This window comes from Macaca mulatta, chromosome 14 (assembly GCF_049350105.2).
Source record: "Macaca mulatta isolate MMU2019108-1 chromosome 14, T2T-MMU8v2.0, whole genome shotgun sequence".
NCBI classification, from domain to species: Eukaryota; Metazoa; Chordata; class Mammalia; order Primates; family Cercopithecidae; genus Macaca; species Macaca mulatta.
The window spans coordinates 10,397,234-10,409,876 of record NC_133419.1 but is presented as its reverse complement, the minus strand read 5'-3'; the positions used below and the strand labels follow the sequence as shown (position 1 = coordinate 10,409,876).

At 61.1% G+C, this 12,643-nt stretch overlaps 1 protein-coding gene across 30 annotated transcripts in view; it reads right to left on the bottom strand.

Annotated features, from left to right (window-relative positions):
* Positions 1-105: 105 nt before the first annotated feature.
* Positions 106-12,643, bottom strand: part of MACROD1 (mono-ADP ribosylhydrolase 1) — a 171,676-nt gene continuing 159,138 nt past the window's right edge. For 2 of the 30 annotated variants that reach the window (NM_001194685.1, XM_077961169.1), the window contains 7 exon segments: positions 106-237; positions 388-422; positions 505-586; positions 881-954; positions 1,082-1,112; positions 1,194-1,315; positions 1,746-1,862. In NM_001194685.1, coding sequence (NP_001181614.1) covers positions 418-422; positions 505-586; positions 881-954; positions 1,082-1,112; positions 1,194-1,315; positions 1,746-1,862 — 431 coding nt within the window. In that variant the 3' untranslated portion in view covers positions 106-237; positions 388-417. 30 annotated transcript variants of the gene reach the window in all.

The window sequence follows — 12,643 nt, the reverse complement described above, 5'->3', positions numbered from 1 at the left end:
GCTCACCGAGAGCTCCTGCCAGCCCTTTTCAGCGAAAGCATCTGGCCAGGGGCTCCATCCAACACCTGGGCCGCCTCCTTCCCCCAGTCAGAGCTCAGACAGTAGGAGCTGCCACAGCGTGATCTTTATTAGGCTCCTCGGGCGGGGCGCGGAGGGAAAGAAGGGCTGGCCGGGCCCAGGCCAGGCTGCAGGCTTTGGCGACCTCTCAGAGCTGGGAGCGGGGTCCCGAAGGCAGGTCTGAGGGCAGAGCAGAGTCAGAGGTGTCTGTGGGCGTCCCCGACCTCCCAGGCTGCCCCGTGGTTTCCCGCCCTGCTTGGGGGTGAGCGGGGGTTAGTGAGCGGGTTAGTCTAGGGCCGGGGCCGCCGCACGGGGCGAGGCCCTGCTTACCAGTCCCGGTCAGGGTGGGCTGCGGGAGCCTCAGGCTGGAAGGCAGAGGACAGTGAGAGCCCGCCCCCAGGGTGGACCGGGGCAGGGGCGGGCCGTGGGGCGGCGCGGGGCACGTACCCACGGGGAAGTAGTGGGGGAGCCGGCTCCGGTAGATATCCTCGTCCTTCTCGCGGAACACGCAGATGATCAGCCGGTCCACCTGCGCCAGGGGCTGCTCAGCCGGGGCCGGGCCGCCACGCCTGGACCCAGGATCCTGTGACTGCCCGCCCCGGTGCAGGCTTTCACCTGCCTGGCCCCACGCCCTTCACAGAGGCTCGGGGCTGTGTGCCATCACCCCCATCTCGCCACCGCCAGGCGCCCTCGCGGAGGAGAAACAGGGAAGGAAAGGGCGGGCCTGGCCCTGCGCTCTGCACCCTGACTCCCTGGGCGATGACGGGGGCTGGTCACTCTGGCCGGGATGCCGACCCCACCCTCGCCGGAGCCCAGGACTCACCTTGTCCTTGTGCTGCTCCAGCCACTCTCGCAGGGTTGCCAGCACGACCTCAGCCGCCGCCTCACAGGGGTAGCCTGAGGCGGGCATGGCGGGAGTGAGTCTCGGGCTCTGGCCCCGCCCCCTGCCTGCGCCAGGCCCCGCCCACTCCCCGTCCGCCCCGGCCCCTCCCACTCCTGGCCCTTGCACTTCTTCCAGACTCACCAAACACGCCGGTGGAGATGCAGGGGAACGCCTGGGCGGGGAGGGGTGAGAGGGGGTTGGAACATTGTCACTGCGCCCCGCCTCCCGCCCTCCCCCGCGGGCCGCCCCTCACCGCCGAGCGGAGGCGGTGCTCCAGCAGCAGGTCCAGGCTGCTCAGGTAGCAGCTGCGGAGCTCGGCAGCCTGGCTGGCGCTGGGCTCTCCGTAGGCGATGGGTCCCACCGTGTGGATGACGTCTACGGGGGGCGACGGGGTCAGACCGGCGGGGTGTACGCGACCCTCAGCTCCCTCGCTTTCCCCTGCCGGCCTGGGCAGAAGGGGGCAGGAAACACCTTTCCCCCCAAGCGCTGAGCCTCCTCCGCGAAGGCCCCCACCCCTGTGGTCCCCCTCGAGCCTGAATCCGCACGCGCACAGCGCCCCCTCCCCATATCTGTATAGGTACGGCTGAGACCCGAGCGCGAATGTGGGCACGAAGGCGTTGCCCCCCGGCTCCCTCCCCAGCCTCCACGCACGGTCTCCCCCATCTGCTTCCTGGGGGGTGCGGGGTGGGGGCCGGGTCTTGGCCCTTAAGGTTAAGAAGGGCCCTCTGAGGAGGTCCCCAGCACTCCTGTCGGGGCCGCACCCCTGATGTCCCAGTGACATACGGGCGCCCTGTTGGGGACTCACACTTGGCCGGGAGCCGATAGCCGCCGGTGATCTTGGCCTTGCCAGTCTCACAGCTCTGCAGGGTCCGGCACTCGTCGGTAAGCAGGGGGCCGGCGGCCCGGTGAATGCAGCCGTCCACTGCAGGGAGGGCGGGCGGAACTGAGCTGGCCTGGCAAAGAAGGCTGCGGCCCCGGGCTGAGCACCCCTAGTCCCGAGAAGCCCCTCGTTGGTGCGAGGACCCACGCGGCGCCGCGCCCCAACCCCGTGGCCTCCGGCCGCTGCCTCCACCCCGCCCGAAGGGTTTCACATCTGGGGAAACCGAGGCGCACAGCGGGACTGCCCTGGGCCTGGCGGAAGTGGCGCAAGGAGGCCGGCAGGGGGCGCACCCGGCCCATCCTGTCCCTTCCAGGCCGCGCAGCCAGGGCCCAGGCAGGGCGGCTCCGGGAGGCGGGGTCCGCCGGCGCAGGAACCGCCGCCCGAGCCGAGGTGACGGGGAAGCTTCACCCTCCTCCCCGACGTCCCTCCCTAGCCTTGTCCCGGGCGTACCGCAGGGCCTGCGACCAGTCCCTGCCTCCGCCCGGGCCTCAGCGTCCATGCGATCCCAAGACCCACCTCCCCAGGCGGCGCCCCACTACGGGGCGGCGGCAAAGCCTAGGACCCATTTTGCGGATGAGGAAACAGAGGCCACCTTGTTACAAGGTGATCAGATCTGGTGCTGAAGCCTGGGTCTTCCAGCCGCGCGGGCAGGTGAGCCCGACGCCGCCGGGGCCCGGGTCTCCTGGCGCACAAACTCCTGCTGGTTAATGAGCCGCCGCGTTAGCGCATCCGGCTTAATTGCGGCCCCGCCTGGGCTTGTTTATCCGAGGGCGGCTCCAGGGCCTCGCGAGCGACTCTGGGGACCCGGGCTCAGATAAACAACCCGGGCGCAGCGGGAGGCGTGGAGGAAACGCTCCAGCAGCCCAACCTCGCCAGGGCACCCGCAGGAGAGGCGCGGCCTCAGGCAGGCCTGGGTCCAGCCCGGGCTCACCCCTCATCGGCTGTAAGATCCTGCCCCTTCCCCTCTCTGGCGTCCACTGTCTCATCTGGAACACCGGGACAGCGACCTTCCCACAGAGGAAAACGCCGCGTGCTGGCCGGGAGGACACGGCCCATCTTTGGCAGCTCTGATCGCCCCCACCAGGAGCTCCTCAGGCACCAGCTGCCTGGTGCTCACAGGCGGGCATCAAGAGAGGACCATCATTCCCCATTTTACAGATGGACAAACTAAGGCCCCCTTCTCCTTCATCACCTCAGTCTCAGCACAGCTCCAGGGATGCCAGCTGGCTCACGCCCCTTTCTTTTGCTGTTTTCTCTTGTGCCCTAGGGGCACAATTAAACCTCATTCTGCAACTTTACTCAGAGCTGGCACCAGGCAATTTCCCAGAAAGTCCCAGGGATGGGTGGGCAGAGAGGTTAGGGGAACTCTGAGAATGGCTCAGGCCTGGATCCCTCCCACCTGCTCCTCTCCTCTGCAGGGAGGAAGGCAACTGTAGCCCAGTGGGAGGCTGAGATGGAGCAAGAAGGCAGGGCCCAGAGCAGGCCTCCAGGCTAGAGCTCCCAGTGCTGGGCAGTGAGTGTTCCGAATGGGGTGCTGTGGCTTGGCTGTGGAGCTGGGCAGCCTGAGTTCAAATCCCGGCTCTGCAGCCACAGATGTATGACCCCTCACATATCATTTAACCTCTCTGGGTCTCAGTTGCTTCATCTGGAAAATGGGATAACAGCACCCACCTCAGAGCTCATTGGGCTGTTGGAAGGATTGAGTTAACTTTGTAATGTGCTTAAGGCAGTATTTGGCAAGAATGGAGGTGATGTGAGTGTATCCTGTTATTACAACAGTGTGACTGTGGGCACGTTCGGGTATGTGTACATCCGTGTGATGGGAGGTGGGTGCACACAGGGTGTTCACAGTGTGTGGGGGTGAGCCCAGGGACCTGTCTGAGCTGGCTCTCCTAGGAGCCTCCCGGACCCTGCCCTGAAGGCCTCAGCCACCTGGCACCCAGGTGCTCATGGTCTCTGGGGGCTAACCCCCCTGCAGGCGACCTCCACCAGCTGTGGGGGCCATTCGGAAGTGGAGCTCAGTGTTTCAGGGATTTAATGTTTCCTGTGGAAGTGGATGGGCCTGCCGCCAGGCCTTTGGGGCTGACCTGGGGGCATGAGGGAGGTGGAGGGAGCTGGAATCAATGCCAGCAGAGGGCTCAGGCCGGATGCCCCCTCCTCACTGCCAGCAGTTCCAGAACAGGGCCTGGGCCAGGTGATGGCTCTGCAGGGGCCCCAGGGGCTTTAGGGGAGGGGCTCCCCTAAAGCAGAGATGAGGGACAGGTCACTGTCAGCCCACTGCTGCCCCACCCTCACCCCAACAAGCTAGAGTGCAGCCTGGCCTCTCCTGCCTGTGTGTCCCTCCCTGTCCACACACCAGACTTCTTGCTCTCTCCCCTGCCAGTGCAGAGGGGAACCTCTGCACCCTGTTGTCCTTAGCCATAGGCCCAAAGGACCCCTCCCACACACACTCCCAGAGCCCCCTTAGCTCTGCCCTCCAGGCCCTGTCCTGGTTCTTACCTGGGGCTAAGCTAGGTCCCAGAGTCTCAAGCTTCCCGGGGTCCCATTCAGGGGAGATGCCCTTCCTTCCCTCTCCCCTCTTCCCTCCTCCCACCCCAAGGCAGCTGGAAAAGACCAGCAGCCCTGGTCCCAGGGGCTACCTGGTGGGAGGTGGGGTATTCCCAGTTCACAGGAGCTGACCAACCCTCAGTCTCCTCTCCAGGGCCCTCAGCCACCAAAACCAACCTCCAGGCTCCAGCTCAACCCTCACCCCAAGTCACCAGAAAAGCTGGGGTCTTTCCTGGGGAGACAGAGCCCACTTGGGTGGCAGGGCCCCCCTGAGATGTTTCTCCACCAGGTCAAAGATGAAGCATTCCTCCACCTGTGGCCAGAAGACGGCCCCTAACACGCCTCTGCCTCCTCCCTGCAGCCCCTTCTTCCCTCTTCCCTCCTCTGCGTCTAAGCTCCCCTGATCTGGCTCCTTCACATCAGCCCTCTGTCTCACTATGTCATCCAGGTTGGAGTGCAGTGGCACAATCTTGGCTCACTGCAACCTCTGCCTCCCGGGTTCAAGTGATTCTTATGCCTCAGCTCCTGAGTAGCTGGGATTACAGGCGCGCACCACTATGCCCAGCTAATTTTTTGTATTTTCGGTAGAGACGGGGTTTCACCATGTTGCCCAGGCTGGTCTCGAACTCCTGACCTCAAGTGATCCACCCGTCTCGGCCTCCCAAAATGCCGGGATTACACATGCGGGTCTGTGTTTTTTTTTTTTTTTTTTTTTTTTTTTTTTTTTTTGAGACAGGCTCTTGCTATGTTGCCCTGCCTCAGCCTGGTAAGTAGGTGGTATTACTCACCCCCCATGGCCTTTGTCAGCCCTCTTGTTGGGTAAGCACCTGCGTGGTGATTTACAGCCGCTGTCTTAAAATTTTTCCTGTTTATAGAAGAAGAAACCGAGGCACAGAGAGGGAAACTTGCCCACACAGCTAGAAGGTTGGGCTCCCAACCTCGGTGGCTCTGCTTCCTCTGGGACCATCAAAGGGCCTCGCCCTGAACCACTCTGGCTGACTGGTTCAAATGGCCCCCGGTCCACGCTCTTCGGGAGGCAGTGTCTCCCCACATCAGTACGTCCTCTCCCAGCAGAGGGGCTGCCCTGGTGGCCTCTTGTTGCACAGTGTTCTGAGGCCACTGTCTTTCTGGATGGTTTGGCTGCCCCGAGTGCTGACGGCTCCCTCCATCCAGCGGGCTCTCCCATCTCCTTCGTGAGCTCTCGTTCCTCAGGCCACTCCTCAAATGCCGCGTCTGCCCTCACCTGAGCCTGGAGGAACCTCTCTCTGCCCCAAGCCCTGGCCTCTGAGCAGCCCTTGGCCCTCCGCCCCATCTTAGGCATGTCCCTGCTTTGCTGTGGTAAAGCCCTGCCTGCCTGCATTCCGCCTGGCCTCTGTGTGCGCCTCCCATAGAAGGATGTTGAGGAACGAAGGAGGGCTGGGTCAAGTGATTGCCCATGGCCCTGGGCATTCCTGGGGCAGTGGAGGGCACCAGGAGTGGGCAGGCTGGGCCTGGAGCCAGGCTGTCCTCAGAGCCAGCAGAGGCGGAAGGCAGGCGGGCTCCAGTGGGGCCATCCACCAAAGCGCTTAGGATGAGTTGGCCGCTATTTAGGGTGCTGTAATATTCATGAAGGGAAGATTAGATATTTAAATTTATTCAGCAATAAATGCGTCTCAGTGGGAGAGCATTCCTCATGCTAAACAAACAAGCAGGCAGGGGCTAATTAATTATTTACAGGAACATGAGGAGGCCTGTGGCCCGGGGGACCAGGAGGGCAGCTGTGCCCCTGCTGAGGCCAGGGCACCCCAACCTGCAGGCCTGGACCTGCCCCTGGTCTCGCTATGCTCCCCCGTTCTCCCTGCCATCCCGTGGGGCTGGCCTATGGTGTGCCTTCTTTGGGATTTCTCTTCCCAGAATTCCTGGCCACAAGATTGCTGGTGATTTGGGGCAAGTCACTTAACCTCTCTGAGTCTCAGAGCTCTGGCCTCAAGAGAGTGGTGGGGGCTGGGAGGGGGGGGCTCATGCCTGTAATCTCAGCACTTTGGGAGGCTGAGGTGGGAGGGTTGCTTGAGCTCAGGAGTTTGAGACCAGCCTGGACAACACAGTAAGACCTCATCGCAAAAAAAAAGAAAAAAAAGTGGTGGGGAGCACTGAGATATGCTGGGAGGTGTCAAGGATTCGGGAGACTGAGGACCAGGGAGGTTAAGCAACTTGTCCAAGGCCCAACAGTGAGAGCAGGGGCAGAAACTAAGATCTATAGTATTTTATTTATTTATTTATTTATTTTTGAGATAGGTTTTTGCTCATTGCCCAGGCTGGAGTGCAATGGCATGATCTTGGCTCACTGCAACCTCTGCCTCCTAGGTTCAAGCAATTCTCCTGCCTCAGCCTCCTGAGTAGCTGCGATTACAGGTGCGTGCCATGATGCATGGCTAATTTTTGTATTTTTAGTAGAGATGGGGTTTTGCCATGTTGGTCAGGATGGTCTCGAACTCCTGACCTCATGATCCGCCCACCTCGGCCTCCCAAAGTGCTAGGATTATAGGCGTGAGCCACCGCGCCTGACCAAGACTCACATTATTAACCCTCATCTTACAGAAGTAGTGATGGGCTCAGAGAGGGAAAGTCACTTTCCCAGAGCCACACAGCAAAGTGTAAGGCCTTGCCTGGGCAGCTCTCGCCCCTGGTCCCCACCTTCCTAGACTCCTATGGGCCCCAAGTGTAGGGAGGTGAGCAGGAAGCGGGGCCTGGTTGTGAGGGTGAGTGGGCCCTGGGCTGGCTGGGTCTCCGGCCTGCCCTGTGACTACAGCGTCTGGCCCTGCCTCTCAGGTGCCGAGTCTCATACCTCTCTAGCTCAACCTCACGCCTCTGAAAAGAGCTTTCGGGGGCTGTGTGGGGGGATCCCCTTTTTACAGATGGGAGGCTGAGGCTCAGCCACGGACTTCACAGGCAGGGGATTCCTTTGCCCCGTCATGATCTTGGGGGCCTTGTACCCCAGGGACGGCCCACACTGCCAGGGTAGAGGTGCCCCTGAGAAGGCAGGCAGGAGGGGCTGGGGACAGAGGGCCTTGGGGAGGCAGAGGTGTGAGTTGGGGGTTGGGGGAGGGGTGTGCTTCCCTTCCAGCCCAGGAAGGACCAGGGGTCTGGGCTCCAGGGACCACTCCGCCTGGACATCTAGGCACAACCTGCAGGGCATTGGCAGCCGAGCCTTGGTGCAGCCCGTGCTGGTTTCCCTTTCCGGAGGAGGGCTACAGAAATACCAGATGCTAAGGCAGAAAGGGGCCAGGCTCCCCGGGAAATGGGGAAACTGAGTCTCTGAGAGGGTACCAACTGCATCAAGGGCAGACATCTGACCTGCTGCCCCAGGCTTCAAACACTGCAGAGGGAAGGTTTAGCCACAAAGCCTGGATAAGTGACCCACTCAAGGGTCCTGCACTCTCTTCTCTCCCAGCCCACTCCTCATTCTCTACCTCTGGCTTCTATTCAACTCCCAGGCGAAGACCCTGAGTGACAGCCCATTGCCGAACCATCGTTGCCTCTGCCCACACCCTCCTGGTCATCCATTTAATCAACAAACCCTAGCCAGCCCCGGCTCTGTGCTAGGCTTGGGCTCAGCCCAGTGGGGTGCAGAGCCCATCTTCACCAGGCCCCACTCTCTCGGTGCCAAGGCGGGTGGGTGCCCCAGGGAGAAGATGGATGGACAACAGCTCTGTGATGTGATCTGAAATTCATTACGGGGTGAGATCAGCTCCTTAAATGGGGATTTGAAAACATTAGGGCTTCATTATGTACACAACGGCAGTGCCTCATTCATCATGCAAAAATCACTCCCGTTATTAAAAATCCCTATGGCAGCTGCATGCAGGGGCTTGGTGGCATCGTGCCTGCTGGGGGGCAGAGCAGGAGCTCCACAGTCCTGCCTGGTCAAAGCTGTGGCCATGGGACAGGGGCCCAAGTCCCAGCATCCCTCTTACACAAGGGGCCAGCTGCAGGGTGGGGTGGGAAGTGAGCTTCAGCTCCAGGGACTTAGTGCCTTAGTTTCTTCATCTGCAAAATGAAGATGCTAATGATGCCTCCCATAGGGCTGGGTGAGGGTGTGTGAGATTCTGCAGGGAGAGGTTCAAAGGGCGCTGGTGGCCATGTCATGAGTACTGAGAATGCCTGGCTGCTGTTGGCACCATCATCATCAACTGGGGTCAGGCAGGGGTGGCAGGAAGGCCTGGGGGCCTTTCCTTGGGGAAGGGCATGCGCCACCTGTCATAAAACCTCCCATGGCTCCCAAGGATACATGGAAAAAAATCCTCAACTCCAACAAAGCTTTCAAGGACTCTCTGGGACTCCCTGCAGCCTCCCCCTCAGATGAATTCGCTACCTCCCGTGCCCCTCCTACTGGCTCAAACTCTGCACCATTCAAAAAATGCGGACGAGGGCTGGGGGGCAGCGTGCCACATGCCAGCCCTATGTAAGGGCCAGGAGTCCTGTGGCCGCAGTTCTAGGGACAGGACACGCAGCTCTAAGTTGTGGCGGTGGTGAAAAAGGAGAAGGGGAAAATGGAGCTGGACCAGAGGGAGGAGGGAGGAGCAGGCTGTTCAAAGGATGAGGTGGCCCCTCCCAGGATGTGGCATTTGAGCAGAGCCCCGAGTAATGAGAAAGAACTGGCTTTGGAAGGAGGTGGGGAGGACAGTCCCGGATGAGAGTCAGGTGGGAGGCTCTGGAAGGGAAGAGCCCTGTGGCAGGAACAGGCCAGCAGGTGAGGCTGGGAGGGCGCGCTGCCTCTACAGGACCTCCTGGGCAGTGCGAGGAATCGAGCAACCGGGAATTGGTTGCAGCGCGGTGGGAAGTTTCCAACAGTGGAGGGATGTGTTCTGATTCGGCCTCTGGGCCCTCTTCTGTTCCCTCTTTCTGGCACGCCCTTCCCTTCTATGCTGAAGCACAGCCCCTACCCCTGCCCTTTGCCAGACAGCCCCATGCCAGAGGGTCCTGGCACGCCCACCCTGCACACACAACACCCATGAGACTGGTACAGGGACAGGTGCGGGGACTGCCCATCCCCTTGGGCTGCCTGCTTCTTCTGAGCTCAGCCCTGCTGGGGAGGGGAGGGCCGCACACAGTCCCGCCTCCAGAGGGCTGAGGCTGGCCACAGGTCACGGAGGTCACGTTATCTGCTCGTGGAGCAAGGCCACGGCTAATCGGCTAATCGGCTAATCGGAGCGGCCGGAGCTGAGCCTTTTCCTAGCGGCGGCGGGAACCAATCACGGATTAGCAGCGGCCGGGCGATGGGAGATAGCGCCGGAGCAGGGCGCGGAGCGCTCGCGAGCAGGGCAGGAGTCGAGTGCTGAATACTTAGAGGCCTGGGCGAATTCTCCCGGGCCTGCCCGTCTAGGAGCAGAGAGCCAGTCAGAGCCAGAGAGGAAGAACGACGGGAGAAGGGAGAGGGAGCCAGACAGAGGCAAAGTGTGGAGGGAGAAATGGAGAAAACGAGGGAGAGAGGGAAGTGGCAAGAGAAAGACCTGATGGAGAGAGGCAGGGTTGCAGGGGAGAGTGCTCGGCTGGCCCCCAAGGTCCCAGCATGTGTATGAGGAGGGACGGCCGTGGGTGGCGGCTTCTGAGCAGGTGAGGGAGTCTGCGGTGGGGCCTGGGGAGAGGTGAGAGGTGTGCTCCACGCACACACAGGCGCCCAGGGTTGGGGCGCGGGCACGGCACAGGGAGTGTTGTCCACACGGCAGGCCTTCACTAAACAGAGCAGTGGAGGGGGTGTCGGAGGGGCTGCCCTGACATGGGAAGGCGAAACTAGGTGGGAGGGTTGCGACAGGAGGCGGAGGAGCACTCGGGCCCAGGAGCAGCGTGTGCAAATGCCCGGTGCCACGGGAAGACAGCCAGGGAAGCCCAGCCACCCTGGCTTCTCTTGGGTGGGAAGGAGCTGGGCCCGGGTGTAGGGGACACACACACACGGACTTGCCCTGCGGGCACAGGGTGCAGGGGTGCTCACGGCCGACGGCATGGGGGCAGGGGCAGCTGCACCCACACAGGCAGGCCCACTCCTGCAGTTTGGGTGGGGTTGCTGACCTCAGGAAGGCCCCAGACCGAATGTGGGGAGGGTGGGGATGGGGTTCCATCCTGTCCTGCCCGCCTGCCGGGGATCTGCCTGACTCCCTCTCACCCACCCCAGGAGCTGACCCTTTGGGGCGCTGGCCAGGCTGGAGTAGAGATGGCGGCCACGCAGCCAGAGGAAGGCGGCCCTGAATTAATCTGTCACTAAAGCTTGGCCGTGGCAGGCGCAGTCATGATTTAGATGAATAATTGAAACGCTCCGATACATTTATTATCCCTTTAGTGCAAAAGTGGCAGAGAAAGACGAGGGGTAATTGAAAAAGAGCGCACAAATCTCCCCGAGAAAGCGGGCTCCTTATCGCCGAGCAAACATTTCAGTCCTAATAAACAGCAGAGACACGCGTCACGGCCCTGTCGATTCCCATCCTGATTTAGGACCTGCCTCCCTTCTTACCATACAATAGGAGAGTGTTTTAAAAAATGTTTTTATTGAGCCAGTAAAAGCTTTCCAGGAGGGAGGTGGGAGAGAGGAGGGGTCCTGGCAGTCACCAGGCCAAAGGGTCTGTCGGGAAGGCTGGTGGCTGCCCCAAGCCCATCAGGCCTCCCTGAAGCTGACACAGGCCCTCTCCCTGGGGTCCCTCCATCCTGCTCTACCTGCAGAACTCCTATTTAGCCTTCGGGACCCAAGTCAAATGCTCCCTCTGCTGGGAAGCCTCCTACCAAACTGGGTCTCCCTGAAGGCTGAGTCCCAGCATTTGGCATAGCCCCCTCAACTCAGAGACAGCCCCAGGGAGGAATGGGCAGTAGGGGAGTAGGGGGACTTCCCCGGGACTCACTGCATTGCCAGCACCATCTAGTTCGGCACCAGGGCCTGGTGGGTGGGGGTTCAGGCCCAGAGTGAGGCAGGCACAGTATTCCTGTGCCCTCCAGGTTAAATCCCTTTAGCCCCAGCAGCCCCTGGGGCTTTCACTGCACTGGGGGTGCCTGGGAGACTCCCGTCTCTGCTCCCCTGAGACTGCAGCCCTCTCTTGCTATGAATCACTGCACATTTGCTGTAAAAACAGTGGGCTTGGACCCCAAAGCCCTGCAGGCCAGGCCCAGTCCCATCTTCTGAGCCCCAGTTGTGCCTGCCCCTACTGGCAGGAACTCCAGGGTGGCAGGGTGTTGGCTGAGGTATGGGCTGGCGTGTTGGCTGGGGTGTTGGTTGGGGTGTTAGCTGGGGTGTTGACTGGGGTGTTGCCTAGGGTGTTGGTTGGGGTATTCATTGGCATGTTGTCTGGGGTGTTGGTTGGGGTATTGGTTGGGGTGTTGTCTGGGGTGTTGGTTGGGGTGTTGGCTGGGGTGTTGGCTGGGCTGTTGGTTGGGGTGTTGGCTGGGGTGTTGCACAGGGTGTTGGCTGGCATGTTGGTTGGGGTGTTGTTTGGGGTGTTGTTTGGGGTGTTGGAGTATTGGCTGGGGCATTGGCCAGGGCATTGGCTGGTATGTTGGTTGGGGTGTTGCTTGGGGTGTTAGTTGGGGTGTTGGCTGGCATGTTGGTTGGGGTGTTGGCTGGCATGTTGGTTGGCATGTTGCTGGGGTGTTGGCTGGGGTGTTGACTGGCATATTGGTTGGTGTGTTGGTTGGGTGTTGTGTTGGCTGGGGTGTTGGTGTGTTGGCTGGGGTGTTGGCTGGGGTGTTGGTTGGGGTGCTGGCTGGTGTGTTGGTTGGGGTGTTGGCTGGTGTGTTGGCTGGGGTGTTGGCTGGGGTGTTGGTTGGGGTGTTGGCTGGTGTGTTGGTTGGGGTGTTGTTTGGGGTATTGTTTGGGGTGTTGGTTGGGGTGTTGGCTGGTGTGTTGGTTGGGGTGTTGGCTGGTATGTTGGCTGGGGTGTTGGTTGGGGTGTTGGTTGGGGTGTTGGCTGGTGTGTTGGTTGGGGTGTTGGTTGGGGTGTTGGTTGGGGTGTTGGCTGGCGTGTTGGCTGGAGTGTTGGTTGGCGTGTTGGTTGGGGTGTTGGCTGGTGTGTTGGCTGGAGTGTTGGTTGGCATGTTGGTTGGGGTGTTGGTTGGGGTATTGCTTGGCATGTTGGTTAGGGTGTTGGCTGGCATGTTGCTGGGGTGTTGGCTGGGGTGTTGACTGGCATGTTGGTTGGTGTGTTGGTTGGGGTGTTGGGGTGTTGGCTGGTGTGTTGGCTGGGGTGTTGGGGTATTGGTTGGCATGTTGGTTGGGGTATTGGTTGGCATGTTGGTTGGGGTGTTGGCTGGTGTGTTGG